Source organism: Vulpes lagopus, chromosome 8, assembly GCF_018345385.1.
Source record: "Vulpes lagopus strain Blue_001 chromosome 8, ASM1834538v1, whole genome shotgun sequence".
NCBI classification, from domain to species: Eukaryota; Metazoa; Chordata; class Mammalia; order Carnivora; family Canidae; genus Vulpes; species Vulpes lagopus.
The window spans coordinates 70,222,123-70,244,631 of record NC_054831.1 but is presented as its reverse complement, the minus strand read 5'-3'; the positions used below and the strand labels follow the sequence as shown (position 1 = coordinate 70,244,631).

General features: G+C 36.5%; 2 protein-coding genes across 5 annotated transcripts in view; both read right to left on the bottom strand.

Moving 5' to 3' along the window:
• The window catches only part of MINDY3 (MINDY lysine 48 deubiquitinase 3), an 84,539-nt gene that overhangs the window by 21,506 nt on the left and 40,524 nt on the right, over positions 1–22,509 (bottom strand). For all 4 annotated transcript variants that reach the window (XM_041766373.1, XM_041766376.1, XM_041766374.1 and 1 more), the window contains 2 exons: positions 19,949–20,029; positions 631–703 (listed from right to left, as the gene is read on the bottom strand). In XM_041766373.1, coding sequence (XP_041622307.1) covers positions 631–703; positions 19,949–20,029 — 154 coding nt within the window. The remainder of the gene's footprint in view (positions 1–630; positions 704–19,948; positions 20,030–22,509) is intronic.
• On the bottom strand, positions 10,883–11,803 carry LOC121496967 (sodium/potassium-transporting ATPase subunit alpha-1-like). Its single transcript, XM_041765915.1, has one exon. The coding sequence runs from the start codon at positions 11,801–11,803 to the stop codon at positions 10,898–10,900; it is 906 nt and encodes a 301-aa protein (XP_041621849.1). The 3' UTR covers positions 10,883–10,897.

The window sequence follows — 22,509 nt, the reverse complement described above, 5'->3', positions numbered from 1 at the left end:
GCTCCATGCACCGGGAGCCCGACGTGGGATTTGATCCCGGGTCTCCAGGATCGCGCCCTGGGCCAAAGGCAGGCGCCAAACCACTGCGCCACCCAGGGATCCCAAGGAATAACTTTTTAAAACACTTATCTAGAAGGTGGTATTTTCCTGTTTAACCCAGACTATCAGAGGTCAAGATTCAAGCAACTCTAACTTTGTTATCCCAAGAAACCTACAAATCTTATGCCATGTGAGAATCTGACAATCACTTAGGCATCCTTATTTGTTCTCATTTTCACATTTCCCATTTAAAATTTTCAAGAAGTGCAACCTACACTTCATTCAATAATCCAAAAATGCTTTTGAGTAAAACTCAGGTTTATCAATCACATTTCAAATTATTTAAAGATCTAAAACACTGGGCAGCCTGGGTGGCCCAGCGGTTTAGCGCCGCCTTTGGCCCAGGGCGTGATCCTGGAGACCTGGGATTGAGTCCCATGTTGGGCTCCCTGCATGGAGCCTGCTTCTCCCTCTGCCTGTGTCTCTGCCTCTCTCTCTTGTCTCTCATGAATAAATAAATAAAATCTAAAAAAAAAAAAAAAAAGATCTAAAACACTGAATCAATGATAATAAAATAATAAAATCTTTTACCTTCTGGATCATAGGTTTGAAAAACTCTCCTGGCTTGTTCTGAAGGAGCCTCAGGAGCAACTAAAGCCATATCCTGAAAAGATAAGAAGCATGCTATCAACCAGCTACAATAATATCATCATCTTAAACAGAACAAATACGAGGCTATGGTGAGGAATTAGGACATGGGGAATCAGAAGATTTTGAGTCATATTTCTATCAGATGTGTGTGACGAAGTTACAAACTCTCTGGGCCTTAACTGTACATTTGAAAAATGGGAATACTACTGCAACCATGGGCAACGGTTGTGAATATGATACTGAAGCTTTATATGAAAACACTTAAGGGATGCCTGGGTGGCTCAGCGGTTAAGTGTCTGCCTTCGGCCCAGGTTGTGATCCTGGAGTCCTGGGATTGAGTCCCATATCGGGCTCCCTGCATGGAGCCTGCTTCTCTCTCTGCCTGTGTCTCTGCATCTCTCTCTCTCTCTTTCTCATAAATAAATAAATAAAATCTTAAAAAAAAAAAAAACTTGAAAAGTCTTAATATTATGTTACTATAAAAGTGCAACCTGCAAAAACTAATGACTTACACTTTTGCTTTATATCATTGTTCAAATAAAAAGAAATATAACTTAGAATATATCTACTTTTTGAATATTTAAAAATTAAATCCAGAGATATATAGGACAGCAAACAATTACAGAGAAATGCATTTGGTATTTATGACTTTAGTAAGCATATAATGGCAATACCTAGACACAGATCATCAAGTTCTGCACGTCCAGCATTTTAATTTTTCTTAACTCAGAGGAATTATCTAGAAAGCAGAATTCTTGCCCCATAAAACTAATTCTGTATCATGATTAATTTCTTGGCAGCAATATTACAATTTATAAAAAATAATCACAAAATTTAGCATTATCTCAGACTTTCCACAAACCTTTACTCCACATAGTTGAGCTGTTGTGCAATTTTACCTGACTGACAGGTATCTGGAATCTGGGCTCAGCTATTCCTAACACTGGCCTGAGCTTTTGTCTGTAATTATATTCACTCACACAAACCTTATCAGAGAACAAGTTTCTAAGTACCTCCTTTTACCTTCTTGAAATCTCTGTAATAAGTTTAGGATAAAGTTGTTAAATACAATTTGAAATGCTGTTCCTCTGTGGAAAAATAAATTTTTATAAATAACTTTTGTCCTAATCATCGCCCCCACTTTATGTTGGAGAGGAGGAACAAAGTATAAGAATTAATTTGCATAGTTCTTATCATTAGACTAGGTGACTCAGTTTATTTGGGAATATAAGCCAAATGGGAATGGGAAACAATATATGCAAACCCTTACACGTTTCATGTATTGAAGTAAAAAAGTGCTATTTGATAACACAGTAAAATATGGTAATATACAATTTTTTCCCATTTAGTACCTCTTGATAGAAGCTTTTAGGTTCTCCTTTCCCTGCATTTTCAATATTACTTTGCAAATAATTGCCTGTCAAGTGGCATGTTTTCACCTGGCCTTTCAAATACCTTTCTGATTTTATGATCCAGTCCTTCACCACTGGATATCCAGTTAGTGTCTAATCTTTTGTGTGTTAAACAGTGCTGGACCAAATATATCTGACCATATAATTTCACACATGTGCAGTTTTATCTGTAGGACAGAGCACCACAGTAGGATTACTGGGTCAAAGGAAGAATGCATTTGTAATTTGGGTTGGTACTACCAGATTCTTGGGTTGTATTTATTTAGCCTGTTTAGAACAATATTTCTTAGAAATTCTTCCCTTTTTATAATATATCACATCACCAGTACAGCCTTACTTATTAGCTCTATAGTTAACTTCGTATTGACACTAGGATTGCAGTGTCAGCTCTCCAATTTCGGGAGCAATTACTAACACTGGGGCCATAATGATGGTAGCTGCGATGATCACTTCCAAACTGTAATGGCAAAAGTTGCTCCATGTAGTTCACTGTAAGCTTTCCTTAACTATTTCCAACCCCAGTTCTTTGTGATTCTTTCCCTTAGAATGGCTGTAGGAATCTGGGGATTTGTCACTGAAATTCTGGCTGAGGAGAGAAGATAGAGCTGCATTAAAGATGTCAGAAAAAGAACTGAAAGTGAACTACCTGATGCCTTATCTCTAAGTTCTAAGAGCTATAAATAAATAATATACTATGCTAACATAGAAAATTAAAATAGACATAATGAAAACATTCACTGTATATCTCCTACCTCTAGTTATGAACATACAAAAACCTTAGGCTTTAGAAATATATTATTCTTGTTTGAATAGGCTATATATGCTGGCCTGATATAGAAGATCATCTGAAGCTTGGGCACAACTCCTAGTGTACTCTGCTTTAACAGATGTTCATTTAGAACAGGGGCTGGCGTATTTTTCTATAATGGGCCAGAGTATAAACAGGGCCATATGATCTCAGCAGCAAAACAATACAGTAATACATAAACAAATGAGAGTGGATGGGTTCCAATAAATATTTTACAAAAATAGTTGGTGGCTTGATATGGCCTCTGGGCCAGTTTGCTGCCCCACAATGTCAAGAACAGATTTCCCCAAGTGCCCTGGCACTTATTAAACATGCCTTCTTTCTGACACATGTGGGGACATAAAGGTGTCCCTTGCTAGGTTTTACAAAGAAGATACTTTGGCTCTCTGCTCAGAGACAGAGGGCAGGGGATCCAAGCTAGAAAGGAACTAGCAGAGCTGTGGGTAGGGGATTGGAACTGTGAGAAGAGCAGCAGTGAGGAAGGGAAATCAGCATTGATGGAAGAATGAATTTGATTTCGAACATTAGGGGTTAGGAAGTGATGGTCACATATCGAAGTAGAAACATGGAGCTCTCATAATGCTGAGCACACGATGAACACTCCATGCCTGCAGATCACAAGCTGCTTACAGGCCAGTGGGAACAGGACCCGAGCACTGGAGGCAGCCAGGGCTGGAGAACCGACAAGGAAATGGACAACAGGAGATTACTTCAAAGATGTCCGAATGGAAGACTGCGGAAAAGGAATTTAGACCAGTTCCTGGCTGAAGTTCAGAAGTGTGAAACACGTAGCTTTAAAACGCTGGACGTGAGCAAGCAACCCAGACGTGAACTACCTCAACAGAAAATTCCTCTTCTTTCAAAATACAACCCAGTGGCACCAGACAGTCAGGTTCCACATAATGAAACCAGCAACTCTAATGGTCATTACTAATAAAGTAGATTTTGTCATCAATGATTTTGTTTTAAAAAAATCTTGTTTTGTTCCTTTTGTACCAAGGATATACTAATAGCTAATTTGCTAAACTCCTTAGAAATTAATTGTTTTTAACCATACCACTCATTTTAAGATGTGTTTATGCTAGAGGGAAGGGGAAAAAAGCAAAGGGTTCCTCTTTCCCCCAAAATTAAATTCTAATGAAACATTCCAAAAGTTTTCATCCACAAATAAAAGCCAGCACAGTCTTCTAAATTGATTATTGGCTTGCCTACTTTGAGTGTTTACAATGCTTTTTAGATTATTATAGAAAACGATCTCTTGTTAAAGCTTGTTTAAATTCATGTAATGTTTAAAGGCTTATGGATGAAATCTGGGAAAGTATAAAGAGGCCTATTTCCATTAAAGTGTTTCATGCTGAACTCTTTTTAACTTTATGATTTAAAATGACAAATGCCAACACTAATTTTGAGCAATTTATTTAATGTTTTTAAACACTTCTGAACAAGATTCCTAGTTTAAAGATCTTTAACAGAATGATGCATGTGGTAAATTTGGTAATATATGTCAAATATATTTCATATTTGCATAGCCAGTTTGAGTGGGAAGTAAAGAATTCATTCAATGGAGAAAGTGTCCTTTACAATCTTAAGATAAAATATTTTAGTGAGAGGTACAACTGCTGTATTTTTCTCGCTGAACATAAAGGATGAAGTAAAATAGAACTCTCAGGTAACAGATGTATACTATAGTGTGAGGAATTATTATTATTTTTTTTTTAAGATTTATTTATTCATTCATGATAGACAGAGAGAGAGAATGAGAGACAGGCAGAGGGAGAAGCAGGCTCCATGCCGGGAGCCCGACGCGGGACTCGATCCCGGGACTCCGGGACTCCAGGATCGCACCCTGCGCCAAAGGCAGGCGCCAAACCGCTGAGCCATCCAGGGATCCCCTATAGTGTGAGGAATAATGAGAACTTTACCCTTCAGATTTCCAAGACTTCCTATAGCAATAGCTGTTAGATTACATATTTAATATATTTTCCGTATACAACTACCAGTATACCCACAACTTTCTGAATACCAGTAAGCCTATTAAGCAGTAAAGAAATACCTAGGCTGTATATTTATGGTCACAGTCTAATTATGTACTGAGAAAAATATGAGAGAAAGAGAGAAAAATATGCTACTATATGCTTATTTTGATGAACAATATTAAAATTATCTCTAAAAAATTACCTTCTAAATAAAATTCAAACATGTATCAACCCCCTACCCTCAGAAAACCAGTGAATTATAGTTTCCAATGATAGAATTCTGAGTTATCCAAGTCAGCAAGGATACCTGTAAGCATTTTATTTTCTTCATCACTAGCTTTATTAAATAGAACAAAATTTCCATGTGTACTGCATCTGAAACTCTTTTAGGTACTGCCACTGGGAAAAGATACTAAACCTAATAGACCAGACCTACTTTTCACTCTAAAAGTAGTTCTCTACTTGGTCAAATACAAATCAGATGCTTTTATCAGAGGGATGTTAAAATGAACAGTTTCTATTTAGCCAATTTACTGGCCAATAGGGATTGCTAAACAATATAGCTTTTAAAATTATCTCTCCTCAACCAACTTTCCTAACTGGCAAAGTGCTATATAGAAGAGAAGGGGGGGAAAAAAAGCCAAGCTGTAATGGGACTATCTAATGTCCTACAGTCATGAAACAAATATCTCTTTTTCACATAGTTCTGTCTGCACTATTATTATAATTATTTGCTGTTCACCATAAACCTTTTAAAAATGTTGTAACATTAGCTATCCTTCTAAACACCTACTGAAATATAAGGCAGGCCTGTGTTCAGTTCGTTGGGTAGGTATAAGTAAGTAGCTCATTACTGCAAAGGTCTTTAAGGTTTATTCATTATACCTTTTATCACTATCAAGAGCAATCTCCTCTCATCAGTAATCAAAGAACCTCTGAGAGTTTTCTTTAACTTCAGGAATGATCACACATATATAAATTACAGTTTAGCTTGTAGACAACATATCTGGGTGCCATGAAGGGCCCTTCAAAAGAAAAAAGTGGTACATAATTTCCCTTTAAGTCTTAAGTAATGTTTTGCTTTAAAATCACTTTATATTTCATAATGACTCTTAAACTCACTATACTTATTTTGGAAATCACTATGAAACAGACTTTAAATCAATTACCAGATGCTCTCAAGTACATAATATTCTTCAGGTAATGCACAACAAAAGAAAGTAGTAGCTTAGGACAGTGGTCTTTTTCCTTAGTCTGCTATCACTTCCCCTAAAATGTGCAAAAGCCCCCAGCTATCTCCACAACAGCCCATTGTTATGTAGCACTGATTTGTGTTGCCTTACAGAAATCAGGAAAGGAACACAAAGGAAAGCCCCTCAAGGCTTTCTCTCCAAAAACAAAAACAAAAACAAAAACAAAAACTCTAAATGTACAAGTAGAAATAAGGCAGGAGGAAATATGCAATGGACATGATTAAAATCATTACTACTATTAATATTGATGAATGAGTTTTTCTATTACTGTAACTATACAACTCCCCTTAATAATCCTTCCAGCCTTTCTCACCTGATTCCTGCCAGAGCATTCATTCCTAAGGCATCCCCTTTGAGTAATGAAGCTCCTGTGTATTTACAATCATTTTCTGTATTCTCTTGCTTAATATTGAAGAACTGGGCAGAGAAAAGCTGTTGACCTTTTAACTAACAAATTTCATTAAGAGAACAGCAAACCTAAGCCATTCCTCTCTAGGCACGTGAATACCTACACGATTCAAGAAAATCGATTTTCTGATTTCTTTGATTAAAGGTAATATTCAATGACTACCTAGATAAAAAATCAAATAGAAAATTCCTCCTTATTTCTAAGTAGAGATTCTGTATCATTTGAATCATTTTAAAGTCTGTTAAATCATCTGGACACAAAGTAACCTAACGGTGGTAGAGGGTATTGTTCTCAATTTCTTGCACCTCTTTGATTTGTAAGAGGATTATTTGCCACTGCCTGTGGCTATAGGATGTGAAGTACCTCTCTGGGAGGGGTATACTTCCTACTGTCACTGACATGGGGTTTGGCCAGAGCAATATAAGCAAAAGAGACATTCTGCTAGCTCCTAGAAGTTTTAAATACCACCTGTGGTTGCCAAGTGTCTTTCTCTCTTCCCTCTACCAGGAGAAATGCACATTCCTCATAGGATGCTCCCTCCTTCAGTCCAGATCTGGGAATGAAGAAGGCACATGGAACACAACTGCAGCCACCATGTAAATTAAGAGAGAAATAGCTTCAGAGTGTGCCTGGAGAGAAGGGATATGGTAGGAGTGGTATACCCAGTAAAGGTAAATACAGGGTGCACTGTCTATAGAAGATTTATTTATTTATTTTTAAGATTTTATTTATTTATTCATGACAGACAGAGAGAGAGAGAGGCAGAGACATAGGCAGAGAAGGAAATATGCAGACATGAAGCAGGATCCATGCAGGGAGCCCGATGTGGGACTGGATCCCAGGTCTCCAGGATCACACCCTAGGCTGAAGGCAGGTGCCAAACCACAGAGCCACCGGGGCTGCCCCTATAGAGGATTTAAATATAGCAAAACTCACCTTGTTGAAATGCTTTCAATCACCAACACATGCAGGCAAATCTAAACAATTCTAGTGGTCACTAACCCTCTATCTGAGATGGACTGTTCTCACTGTCTCCTTATTGAATACTGAATAAACCACTGAAGCTTCAGGGTTACTTCAGGAAGCTGGCAAAAGGAATTAAAACCTAATATTCTGGCTGGGGCTTGATTCTGCTTCTGCCACATGTATATTTGCTCTTTGTGTTCATAGCTGCCCTATGTTTTCCTTGTCTTTCCCTTCACATTTATCCACTGACACTGATTTTAATAATATAAGCTGCATAAAGGGGACTCTCCACATATACAGACTTTCTATGTTTCATATGAAAATGAATACTTATGAAGATTATACTGTAGTTCACACAACACCATGTAACTTAAGCTTGGCATGCTTGCATTAGTACAAATGCAGAGTAAGGGACAACCCTGACCATACCCCCACCGCCAAATCCTTTCTCCTTTTATATTATTACTTTTTACAGATTTTATTTATTTATTCATGAGACACACACACACACACACACAGAGGCAGAGACACAGGCAGAAGAAGAAGTAGTCTCCATGCAGGAAGCCCAACATGGGACTTGATCCTGGGTCTCCAGGATCATGCCTGGGTTGAGGGCAGTGCTAAACTGCTGAGCCACCCGGACTTCCCTGCTTTTATATTATTTTCAACAGGGTTTGACTATTAAAAATAGTCACAATACTCAAATTTCTAATACTAAGTTTTATCAGAGCTTTAGAGAAAAGTTCTTATTGTTCGTTATGAAAGTTATTCTACTTCCATACATCCTTTATATTTCATGCCTTGGATATCCATGTTAAGCCTTCCACATCAAGAGAAGCATGTAAACAAACAAAAAAAAAAAAAAAGAGAGAGAGAAGCATGCAACATAGTATAATGAAGATGGTCTGGGAATAAACGATTATTCCAACTAGTCCTGTATCTGATCCCAATCTTTGCAACCTCCTTAATCTTCTAACACAACCAATATGGTTCAGCCTCTCCAATTACTACTCCCCAAATACAGCATGGACGATCACATCTCACATCTCTTGTCTTTTTGCCTAATCTTTTCTCCAATCCTAGAATATAGCCCTCATTTCGTATTAAGTCAAAACTTATCATGTTAATTCAAGTATCTGATCCTCTGCACCCACTTCTTCTCTCTTCCAGTCTCTATTCCACCCTTGTGTAATTGTTTTGTTTTGTTATCCTATGGGACAGAAGTATTAAAAGACTACGGAGTCAGAAGATTGGAGTTTGAACCCTGGCTTTGGCACTCAATAGTATATAACTGTGGGGAGATTATTTTTCACTGGTCCCAGACTATTAAATGTAGATGAGGAACGGCACTTACCTAGCAGGGGTGCCCTGAGGGTTAAATGAGGAATGCATGCAAGATGGTTAGTATTAATGCCTCACACAGGCAGCACTGAGTAAATGGAAATAGAACACTATTACAATGTATCATTCATCTTTGCATTTCAATAGTACTTAGTACAATGCCTAATGTTAGCTACACTAGGTCCTGTGGGAAAACAGGTAAATTGCAGTTCATATCAGCAATCACAAGAAGGTAGAAAGAGGGAAGAAATTTTAGGAGCAACAAGGGAGTAAGAAGCAGGAGTCAAAACACAAAAGATGTCAAGGCTGGGCCATGAATAATGAGCAGGATTTTGATTACATTCTGGGCAGAGGGTAACATAAAAGCATAGATAAATAAAATCACAAATTTGTTAACTCTATTATACATTACATACATGATGTAAGACCTTATGTTCTATTCTGCTATCCAGTGTATTTACTGCAATTATCTTCATCAATTACGACAGACACCTAGAGGTGTCGACCCACCAGTGCTGATTCCAATTAAAACTCACAGACTTGGGAACCCTGGGTGGCGCAGTGGTTTAGCGCCTGCCTTAGGCCCAGGGCGCAATCCTGGGGACCAAGGATCGAATCCCACGTCGGGCTCCCGGTGCATGGAGCCTGCTTCTCCCTCTGCCTGTGTCTCTGCCTCTCTCTCTCTCTCTCTGTGTGACTATCATAAATAAATAAAAATTAAAAAAAAAAAAAAACAAAACAACTCACAGACTTTACTCATGACAAACAACCATAGGCCTTTCTATCAACAATATTTTACCTTGTTTGGACAATTATTTGGGTTCTACTGTAACAAAAAATTATTAGAAACAAATTGAAAGGGAAAGAAGGACTTCCTTCAGTCAGCAGGCTGACATGATTAACGAAGAGAAAAATTAAATTCCTAAAAATTATAAAAACCAGACACAGAAATGGCTGCCTAAGGGCATTCAAAGAAGTAGGTATTAGAACATAAAAGCAATTTAATTGTTACTTTGTTTAAAGAGGCAAGAATATTTATAATACATTTTGAAAGGTCTCTGATAAAAATAGTTAAAAATAAAAGCTTTATTATGAGGGCACAAATCCGTGGCATAACCCTACAGATAGCTGATGAGAGGTACCTCCAAAGTGTGTGAAGCAGTTAGGAAACAGTTTGTGGTTAAAAATTCACAGTTTTTTTCACTAATTTTTATAACTGAAAATTGTTAATTTATGTAGACTTCTACCCAAATTTTTCAAGTCGTTCAAATACCAGATGCTATTCTTATGTTTGAGGATAGGTGTTAAAAGCACACATGACAAGTTACAACTTTAAGTATAAAAATACTTTAGGTCTCAAATCCATTTCCTTTCTGTAAGAGAGAAGGCATGACATTCTGAAACATAAGCATAAACTCACAAATTTACTTAAGATAAATGGATGGGATGAAAACTGCATTAATACAGCAAACCCAAACTTAACACTGTCTACGAGTTGCAGAATGCCAGACTTTGAATTTACCTGCATCCCAAGGTCCACGATTTCTACCCAAAAATGTAAGATACACAGAGGCGAATTTTCTTTTTAACAAATATAGTCTATAAAGCATTGTTTTACTTCTTAAAATTGTGTTTATGGCAACGTAGAGAAATCTATTAACAGTCAAGTAGAGCTATCCAGGTTTAAACACGTAAAAAAAAAAGAAACCTAACACTTAATTGCAGTGGTCTTCCTAATGTTACACTTAAGGATTAACACACGAAAGAGCTTGCTCTGGATAAAGAATTCTCAGCAGACTCTCAGTAACAGACACTACAGTAAAAGCAGTCAGCTCATGCAGGAACAGCTACATGTTTTGCATTACATTCAGTTTCTTTATATATTCTTAGTTTCAACAGTCATGTGTTTTCATGTGTTCTTACCTAAAAGGAAAACTGCTTTATCACAGGAAAGGTCAACGGTGATACTCTACACTCACAAAGAGTCCTTTTTATAACCATAAAAGAGAACAAAAAGGGATGTAAAACTCATCCCTCCAACTTCAAAAGAAAGTATGAAATGGATTACCAGGGAAATTAGTCACTGATCTTCCAAAGATGAAACTAGATGTACATAGGTGGGTTCCAGCTATTTTTATATTGAACCAGCAAGCTATTATCCCATACAGAGACTGAAATGCACAATAAAAACAAGACAAGGTAGGTTTGAGGGGGTACATCCTTAGGGCAACACCCATTCCAGGGCAGTAGGACAGGAAAGCAGCAAGGGCCGTCTCTTCAAAGAGGCCAAATATTAAGATCTTGTTCTTCATCCCCTGCTGGAAGACTGAGTTCCTCCTGGTCTTACAGATGACCAAGTCAGCCCACTGCACCACCACAATACTGACGAAGAAGGCCGTGTGGCAAGTAAACTCCACGATTTTCCTCTGTTCGTAGGTCCACTGCTGCCCATAGCTGTCCTCCACATCGTTGATCCAGCGGTCATCCCAGTCCACTCGGATGCCCAGCAGGTGGGTCGGGAGGAAGCCGTTCTCAGCCAGAATCACAAAGTAAGTGAAGAAGCCCCCCAAGGCCTGGATCATACCGATCTGTCCATAGGCCATGCTGATCAGCCGCTCATTCACAAGCTTGTCCGTTTTGGGGTTTCTGGGCTGTCTCTTCATAATGTCGCTCTCAGCTTGCTCATAAGCCAGGGAGATAGCAGGAACCATGTCTGTGCCCAAGTCAATGCAGAGGATGGTGACAGTCCCCAGTGGTAGTGGAATGTTTGCAATAATAAATATCAGGAAGGGGGTGATCTCTGGAATGTTACTGGTGAGGGTGTAGGCAATGGATTTCTTCAAGTTATCAAAGATCAGACGACCTTCTTCTACTCCAGGAAACTGCTTTATCACAGGAAAGGTCAACGGTGATACTCTACACTCACAAAGAGTCCTTTTTATAACCATAAAAGAGAACAAAAAGGGATGTAAAACTCATCCCTCCAACTTCAAAAGAAAGTATGAAATGGATTACCAGGGAAATTAGTCACTGATCTTCCAAAGATGAAACTAGATGTACATAGGTGGGTTCCAGCTATTTTTATATTGAACCAGCAAGCTATTATCCCATACAGAGACTGAAATGCACAATAAAAACAAGACAAAAAAAGTCTACTATTTTATACAAACGATTCTAATTGTTTTTTTGTTATCCTATGGGACACAAGTAGTGAAAAACTACAGAGTCACAAGATTGTGGAGTTTGAATCCTGGCTTTGGCACTCACTAGCATACAACTTTGGAGAGATTATTTTTCACTGGTCCCAGACTATAAAATGTAGATGAGAATTCTAATCGTACGTATGTATAATTTCAAATGTAAAGCTCTCATCCTTGAATTTGCTCAAAACATTTCATAATTAGTTCCAATTCAAGAGAAAATTATCAAAATGACCCGAATAATTTAATCATAAAACCAAAATATAAAAAAGGAAGACAAAAAAAAAAAAAAAAGAGAGAGAGAAAAATGATGGTTAGAGGAGAAGAAAAAGGTAAGTGGACAACTGCCCAAACATTCTGTCAGATGAAATTTGGGCATTTAAAATATATGTTTCAGTATGAAAAGACCTGACTTTTAAGAGATGCTCTGAAATGTTACAAATGTTATATAGGCTTGTTTTAACCATAAGAGCTATTTTTTTAAATTAAGGGAAAGAATTCAAGAAAGATAAGTTTAAAAATATAGGTTCTATATTCAAGCATCTACTACTCAAGTAAGTTTTCAGTTTATCAAAAGTACCATGGTACTTGAATTAAAAAAAAAAAATAAAAAGCACCGTGGTATGATGACCTTTAGTAAGATGACTTAACGTTACTACCCTACCTACAAAGCATGCTTTCTCACAAGGTACAGATACGAAAATTTTATTCTGTCATGGCTCAAATGAGTTGGAGAATTCTCCACCCTCCTTAATGGAAATTAAGTTTCCTTCTTTGAAGAAGTCAGTCCATTTACATACTGCATTTTATCTCACCCATATCCTCATTATTGCAGTATTGTTGGGACCCCTGGTGCTTGATGACTGAGTTCCTATATGATCCCTGCAGTTAGGTTATGTGCCATTCCCCCTCGATATTAAGTATAAAACAGCCACTTACACAGGATGGTTTCTATGTATGCTTTGCAACCATATTCTCTAGATAAATCAAGAGTCCAATGTCATTTCTGCTATTTCCTAGACACAGAGGTTTAATAAGAAAGATCACTTTTTAATGCCAGATGGAAGACTAAGAGGACTTATAAAAGGCAGCGGAGAGTTAAATTTAAAAACTTAAAGAAGATAAAAAAGATGGTTATAATCAATCTGAAGTTCTACTTGCTCATAAAAGTCAACTATTAAATTGACTTTTATCACTGATTTTCAGATAAAATTGAATTGTGAAAAATCTCTTCCAATACTACAAAATGTGTTGAGTCTCCATGGGTCAGGAAGAAGGTTCCAATAAAATAAAGTTGACTACTGGACATCTCAAATATCAAGGGATAACTATTAAGTACACAGTATGGCAATGAAATTTAGAATCACAAACTTTAGACCTCTTTTAAAATAAACTATAGTTTATTACTTACAGTCCTAAAAGTTATTTCACTGAATAGGAACAATTTTCTTACCCATCCTCAAACCATGCGCATAGATTTTAAGTATGATAGAGTATATGTGTATGTAACAATGCTTACTTACAAATTCTCATCAAAGTTGTTTTTATTCACTAATTCGGAGAAAATCTGTATGTGTATTTAAGTTGATCAAACAGAAGAGCAAAAGCGAGTTCTGCTCTAGTCTCCATACAGATACTGCATAAATTAACTGTTATTTCATGATTTATAAGCTTCAAGATCTACTAAATTCTTATGATCAAAGACAACTTAGCATTCCTAAGTCCCCATCTCCCCACTTATTCAAATACCAGCCATGGTTATATCACAGTTTTTGATGAGACAAATCTTCAGTGTCTTCTGCAATTTATGTGTTCAACAAAAATTTACTGAGCAACAACACTGTGTCTGGTACTGTTATAGGCAGTGGAAAACAGCAACAGACAAAACAGACAAAAATCCTGCCTTCAGAGAGCATACTCGTGAGAAAGACAGATCTATAAAACAAGTATACAGTATGTACCTAAAACCAGAACATATTAAAAACACTCACAATTCAATAACAAAAAACAAAAACAACAACAACAACAAAAAAAAACAACTCAACTCAAAAATAGGCAAAGGACTTGAATAAACGTTTCTCCAAAGAACATATACATATGGCCAAAAAGTATATAAAATCAAAGATCAACACCCTTCATCACTAATAAGCGAAATGCAAATCAAGATCACAAAGACCACTTAGCACTCACTAGAACAGTTATAATAACAATAAAAAGAAAAGAGGAAAATAACCAGTGATGGCAAAGATGTGGAAAAACTTGGAACCCTTGTATACTACTGCTGGGAACGTAGAACAGTGTAGCTGCTGTGGAAACAGCTAGGCAGTTTCCCCAGAAAGTTGCACAGACAATTGTCACCTGAACCAGCAATCCCAGTACCAGGTATTTACCAAAAAGAACTGAAAACAGGGACTCAAACAAGTGCTTGTAAAAAAAAAAAAAAAACATTCACAGCCACGTTATTCACACTAGCCGAGGGTGGCAACAGACCAAATGCCCACCAAGCAGATAACTGAATTGTGTTCTATGCATACAACACAGCATCTTTCAGCCCTATGAAGGACTGAGTAGTGATGATAACGTGCCAAAGGAGGAAGAACCTCAAAAACATTACACTCAGTGGAAGAATCCCCAAAGGGTCACATGTTGTAGGATTCCATTTATACGAAATATCCAGGATAGGTAAATTGATAGTCTGAAAGCAGGGCTCTGGAGAGGAATGGGGAGTACATGCTTATGGACACAGGGTCTCATAATGGAGTGACGGGGAAGTTTGGGAACTAACAGGTGGTGGTTGTACAATATTCTGAATGTACTGAATACCACTAAATTGTTCACTTGAAAATGGTTAACTTAAAAAAAAAAAAAGAAAATGGTTAACTTTGTTAAGTGAATTTCTCCTCAATTAAAATATACCTATATCTGTGAGAATGTTAATGAAAAGGGAGAGAGAGGAAGTGGTTGGCATTTTAGAAGAGACAGCCAGGGAAGGCCTTACTAAGGAGATGATGTTTGAATACCAAGCTGACAGACGAAAAGAATCCTTTATACAGACAAGTGAGGCAGGATCATTTTAAGCAAGGGGAATAGCAAGTGCAAGGGCCTGCCTCCTTCCTGAGGTAGGGGAAAGATCAGTGTGGCCAAGCAAGACTGGAAGGGGGAGTAGTAGGAAATGTGGTTAGAAAGGCAACTGGAGTCAATCAGATGAGGTAAGGTAGGGCCTATCACGTTATTCTAAGGAACTTTGGCTTTTATGCTTAATGAAGGGGAACCACTGTAGGGTTTTGAACAGAAGAGTAACAGGAAGTGACTTAAATTTTCACGGGGTCATTTTAGTTACTGAATTAAGAAAATACTACAGCTCCTCTAAAGGTAACAGCATAGTCTTCAGTCAGGAAGCTACTGTCAATGATCATGGGGAGAGATTTCTCCAATTTGTCTTTCAATTCTTTCAGTAAGTTTTCAGTTTCTTGTTTGTCAAATTTCTTTCCTCATAGCCTTCAGAGTTTCATGGATATAGTTACTTCTCTTGCGGTTTTTGGTTTCTTAAAGTTTTCTTTTGATCCCTTAACTGCCCTACACGATCGCCATTCTTTCTTTTTTAAAAATAAATTTATTTTATTGAGTTCTTTCTCCCCTACTGCTCTGATTTCTGTTTTTCATGTAAACATTCCAAGCATTGTCCATGTAGGTGGGACTTGTAAACTGCACCGTGGGGTTATGTGGCTGGGTCATTTTGCTGAGACACCTCGAACTACAGTGACTCAGTCCTTCCTCTTGACTGTGTCAACTGGCCCAATGAAAAGTTAATTGCTTGATTAAAGTGGGTTGATGAGTGGGTTACATTCAATAAGAGCAAAGCTGCTGAGCTCTTGCTGAGACTCTAAGACTAATCATTAACAACTCTCCTCTCACTGGCTTCCTCTACCTCTGTCTATCCAATCCAATCTGTCACAAGGTCTTCTTGTCAACTTACTTCAGGAACAAATCTCTTACATTTATATATTCCATCAACATCTACTGCCATTACCCTGATCAAACCTATAGGTTCTGCTTACCCAAAATACTACAAAAGTCTTCTATACCCACGCCCTAAGTTACCCTTCAGCATGTCTGTTTTCCACAATTAGCCATACACAGTCCTTTGCAAAGTGCAAATTTAGTCCTGTTTCTTTCCTATATCCCCCAAAACTATTCCTGCCACTGATTTTTGCTATCATTACTCTTTGAACAGTCTGTCAAAGACCTGCTTTTTCTTTTGTACCCTCATTTCATACCTTTCCCCTTGAATCCTCAGTACTCCTACCCTTCTCTTCCAGTGTTTTCCCACCAGTCTTTGGCTCTGACTACTACCTATCTAAGGAAGGCTCTGTTCTCTCTTCCTGTAGTTTCATCTTACTAATACCTCGATGCTCAGGGTAGAGAGCAGTTCTTCAAGGAAACATTCATAATTTTCCAAAACTAAGATAAATTCTTAGAGCTTTATAGACCTGTGCTTTGTCAGCCCTCATCATAGTTACAATTTTATAGTTTTATAAGTGATTCTTTGATTACTGCCTCTCCCATTAGAAGGTATACCTCCGTAAGAACAGGAGCCCATCTCTTTTGCTCACCACTGTCTTCACAGTACCTGGCATAAATGCCAGGCACATACTAGGTGCCAGTAAATATTTGACAAATGAATATACACACGAATGATGACAGCTGCAACTACTATCACCCCGGATGTGTCACATGAAGAATTACACTGCTATTCAAAAGCAGTGTAATTTAAAATGTTAAATTACAGATTACTTTGAAAATTGTGACCTTTAAACAGGCTTTTTTACTTAATCATAATCAGCACAAAGAGGTCAGCACATGAACTACATATCCATGCAAACCTATCAGTTTTAAAGAAAAAGACCTCAGCATTTACATTAAACTGCTGTATGTTTCAGGCCATGGAACACAAAATGAGCGAACCCTCCCAAAATAAATAAGCCAAAACTCAAAAAATAAAGAAAAAAAACAAACCCCCAGATTACTTTTTGAGTAACAAAAACAAGGCCAAAATTACTTTCTTAAATACAAAAATATCAAAGCAAGAATGATCAAATAATAGGTCTTGTAATATAAAGAACAGCAAAATTTACAGTATTGTCTACATGATGAAGATTAAAGAAGACTACTTCATTAAAAAAAAATTTAAACTGGACCTAATAAATGTCATCAAGCATTACTGATCTCATTTACTACGTATGTGATCTTCCAGCTTTTATCACAAAGAGAAAAATTCTTTACTTGCAACTCTTTTTAAAGAACCATATTCAAACAATCTAAATTCAGTTGTTTTAAAACACACTGAAGAGGAAGTACCCATGCTTTTAAGAAGCTTCAGAATGAGTCATGAAAAAATATTTTTACAAGATATAAATATCACTGGAGCCCAAGTGTGGAAAATTCATGCATAGGCTTTATTCACTGAATTAATGAATCCCCTACATTATGTGCCAGACTATGTACCAGATCCAGAGATACCAAGGTAAGTACAAAAACATAACAATTAGTATAAAATTCAAGAGTTCTAAAAGAGAAATAAGGTGATATATGTGATTTTTAGGACTTGTACTAGTTGAGGAACCTAAAATTTTACTATAAAATTCTTACTAGGGATGTCTGGGTGGCTCAGTGGTTGAGTGTCTGCCTTTGGCTCGGGTCCTGGGATCGAGTCCCGCTTGGGATTCCCTATAGGGAGCCTGCTTCTCCCTCTGCCTGTGTTTCTGCCTCTTTCTGTGTGTCTCTCATGAATAAATAATAAAATCTTTAAAAAATAAAATAAAATTCTCTCTAATCACTTTCTGCATGTGTACATTTTCCTATTATGATTATCAGTAGCTCCAGGGAGGCAAATACATAGAGAGCTGAAAACCTTGTCTGACTTAGAAGGCATACACAGAGCTCTTCTGTCAGGCCGACAACTGGCATGACAGGGGTTTCTGTTTCTATGCACTTTATGCCTCTCATTCAACACTTTGTTGTACGTGGTTGAAGTCTATGATTAAAATGAATGAGAGTCCCTGTCCCACACAAGGCTCATTGCACACCATACCACACAAAAAGGTATGGGAAGTGTGATAAGTGCAATTGAACAATGGATCGGATTGTTAGGATCGATGCTATGGGAACACCAAAGAACACCAGGCAGGTGGGTAGGAAGTGTATGTTTCACAGAAAAAAAAGGTATCTTTCAACAAACCTAACATTTAGATGCTAAAATACAAAATGTCAAAACTAAAAAAAATAAAAAATAAAATACAAAATGTCTCCATATTTATATAGCTCAGTTGACTGTTCCGTCTATTAACCCTCTGTAAAATCTCTTCTGCTACTTAATGACAAAATCTTTTCTTAAGTATCAATCATAAATTTTAAGATTTAAAATATTTTCATCTCATTATCTTTTATATTTGAAACTTACATTGTTTCATAGAATTTATTAGTTTTTCTGTGCTGAAAAATGGAGCTAGGCATTAAAATAAAAATTAGCTTAAAACTACATTTTCGCATGTAAATTGGAACTGATTTTCTTTTCTGGAAATTTAGAACACTTGACACAAAAATCAATCAAATGATGATATCTTCCCTCTGGAATTAAAGTTGTTCAGTTTCTATAGTTTACATTATGCGTTTAACTTCTTTTCTACTTCAGGAGAGAAATAAACAGCAAGCTTTCAGACTAAATATAACGTATCAGTACTTCTAGTACTGTATTTCTGTCAAAGTCTGTACTTTTTGAGGTATATTTTATAGCTTTTTCTCTTGAAGAAAAGGTAAGTATGTATCTTGCTCTAAATCCACTACCTAGATTTAGGCAGTGCATTAAAAGGAATCCAATAAAAAGGGAGTAAATAGATCCACACAACTTTGTGGTGTCAGTTTAGTCTTTGGTACAATTTATACAATTCGTACTTCTTTCAGACACAAAATAACACTAACAAGTACAATCTAAAAAGGTGTGTGGGGTAATCAGGAAAGTCCTATAGACATAAGGAACCTCAAAATTAATAATTCTATGTTTTTTTCCCTTTATTCCAACATCAGAAACTCCATCTAGGCATCCCCATGTGCAACGGCAGTGAGGATGATGATGATGGCAACAGCCAAGATTTCCCAGGCACATAACTTGCACTAAATACTGAACATTTTATATTTAAATCAGACTACAAATTTAAAAGCTAGGTATTACCAGAAACCCGTTTTAAAAACATGAGAAGAGAGGCTGGACCACATTCTTAAATGGGAAGGTTAGGATTCAAATGAAGTCTGACTCCAAAGCTTGTAACTACTCCATTGTGGAGAAATACTATAGTTACAAAGTATGAAATTTAGAAAAGGGGTTTGTTTTAAGATTTTAAAATGAACATATTCAAATGCATTTAATTTATGTTAATATTATAACCATATAGAAATTGCAGGAAATATAACATCTTAAAAGAACACTTCTATACCACTGAACTATTAATGGATTTAAAAATATTCTCCTAGATGTTATAACAAATTATTTTATATTATATAAATTAGATTCTTATCCTCTCTAGAAATGAGAAATCTAAAACTTTTAAATTTAGTTAACAGACTGATTTCTGAAAAATATCAAAAGCCAAAGCTCTAAAGTCACAAAAAATAAAGAAATTTTAACAAAATAATGACAGATTTTACTGAAATAATTATAAAACTAAAGCAGTGTAACAATATTTTCTCTACTATTACTTTTTTAGATTTTGGAACAATCCACTTGTTAGTAGGAATATACTGAATTTTTGCACAAGATCCAAACTAAATATGGACTTATATTACTTGTTGCCTGATGTCATACTTAAAAAAAAAAAAAAAGTCCTGCTATAAGCATACCTTGGCAAAAAATACGGTGAGGTGAGTTTCACTGCCAACAATCCATATAGGGAATTTTGGAGATTTCAAGTAAGAACCAACCTAGAACAAATGTAGCAAAATAAACAAACAAATGAAAATTTTATACTGCCTGCTGAATATTTGCCCATGAATATTCGAAGCATAACTGAAAAGTCCAATTCATACTTAAATGGAATAATATATTGTGCCAGAATGCCTTACCCATAAGGTCAAATGCTGAATGTAAAAATCAATGTTATAAAGACTGTCAGGGCTAAGCTTACATCACACCTTTGTATCAGAGTATCAATAATACAGATTTAACACAGCTGGAAAAACTTAGTTTAACCCTAAGAAACATTCTTAGGTTTTACTGAAGTTGCTAGATAGAATGGTTCTCAAACTCTGAAACTATAAATTTGGTGGTAATTACTTTATCAGGAAAACAATTATAAATTAATAATGAATATATTTATGAATAAGTAAAGGGAAAAAGCCTTAAGCACATCCTGTCTTCAAAGAACCTAGGGCAATATAATCATCTCTCTAAAGCAAAATATATACTCCAAAATATTTAAGAATACAAAAGAATGTTGTCTCTTGACTCTTCATGGTTGGAGAGAAGTTCAAAGTTCTACAATATAAAGTCTCCTTAAAATGTACAAAAAGTTATACTTATAGCCTGCCTCAAAGTTATAGATTTAATCTTCAAAAGCTACAGTATCCAAAATTTGAGAGTATCAGTTTTGTGTGTGACTGAGAAAGTTTAAAATCAGCAAGTAAAAAATAGACTTGGGAAATCCCATCATGTTCCCATCAATCAATTCTATACTCTTATGAGGATAGAATACGACTTAAAAACAACCTTACCAATCAAATTTGCTGTATTTTCTTTTCTCACACAGACTCCCTGAAACAGGGAAATTCCAAGTGGCTACTTAACAGCAGTCAGGGTAATTCTTGCCTCATCAGTCAAAGCCCTGATAGGATGCCCTGCTTTCAACCACCACTATGGACCTGTGGAATTTTTCTTATCATTAGCCATGTGGGAAATAGGTACTCTCTTGTATCCATGCACAGAAGCATCAGTTTCTTTGTCCTGTGATGAGAAGGATGAGCTGGATATGCTGATGGCAGTGGTGAACCAGGAGAGCAGGAAGGATGATGGTTTGGGGACAAAAGAGAGTAAGAGTAAAGGACAAAGACAAAGGAAAAGGTCTGATCACAGAATCAAAGTAGAAGGGATTTTAGAGGTACTCAGCCCAAGTCCTTCAATTTCACATCAGGAAACAGAGACGTATATGGGATTGGTGCCTTATATGAATTCAAACAGGTAACTAGTAGAAAGCTGGAATTAAAAATCAGGTTTTCTACCACTCCTCATGTGGTAGCTGCCTCTTTGGTGAAAAGTTTAGATGTTATTTAATTTCTCTTTTAGAAAATGAGTGTGCATTTGTGTGTATTTAATTAAGGTAGAAGTAAAATATGAGGATTATATATATGGTAGGATCAAAAGGTACAAACTCATTAAGTGTCTTATAATAATATAAAAAATAAGAGTGCATAAATAGTGTAGCCACTTTGGAAAAACAGTCTGACAGCTCCCCAACAAGTTAAGCATATAATTAGTATATGACAAGCAATTTCACTCCTGGGTATACATCTAAGAGAAATGAAAACATTCACAAAAAACTTATATACATGGATGTTCATAGCAGTATTATTTGTAGTAGCACAAAAGCAGAAACAACCCAAATGTCCATCAGCCAATGAAAAGATAAACTGATATATAATACAACAGAAGAGTTGGCTATAAAAAGGAACCAAGTACTATTACATGTTAAAACAAGAATGAACACTGCAAACATTATGCTAAGTGAAAGAAGCCAGACACTAAAGGCTACACATCGTATGATTCCATTTAGATGAAATGTCCAGAATAGGCAAAACCACAGAGAAAGAAGGCTGCCAGAGGCTGGGAAGGAGTAGGGAAGTGACTGCTTATGGGTTTAGAGGATCGTGTCAGAGTTAAGAAAAACATTTTGAAATTAGGTAAGTGGTGATGGTTGCACAACTTTGTGAAAAAAACACTGAATTGCAGACTTCAAAATGGTGGGTTTTACAGTAGGTGGCTTATCTATTAAAAAAAAAAAAGGGCACAGTCGAAAGCACTCAGAATCACCTTTCTCATTGTATGTGTGTGTATAAAGACTTTCATTTGTGTTAATGAACACATATAGTCAAAATGATATGAAAATGTTAATTTGTAAAGAGCAATTTGCTACAATATTAAAAAGCGGAAATGCTCAGATTCATAAAATTAATACAAACACAATGATTTCCTTAATGCTATTCTCTAAATGTATAGTGAAAAGTAAATGTATACAGGTCATCAGAGGAACATCTACAGTTATGTACAGACAGACACCACAGCGTGACATAGTTTTTCAAAAAGCCTTATCACACCATCCCAACCACTTCCCTTCCAGGTCTCCCATACTCCTGGCCACTATGTATGGCCCTAAGTACCCTGGAGCCAGGTGTCAGACAAGCAGAGAGAG

What these genes read in the sequence shown, in the direction of transcription:
- LOC121496967 (XM_041765915.1), bottom strand. Translation starts at nt 11,803, where the DNA reads ATGGTTATAAAAAGGACTCTTTGTGAGTGTAGAGTATCACCGTTGACC.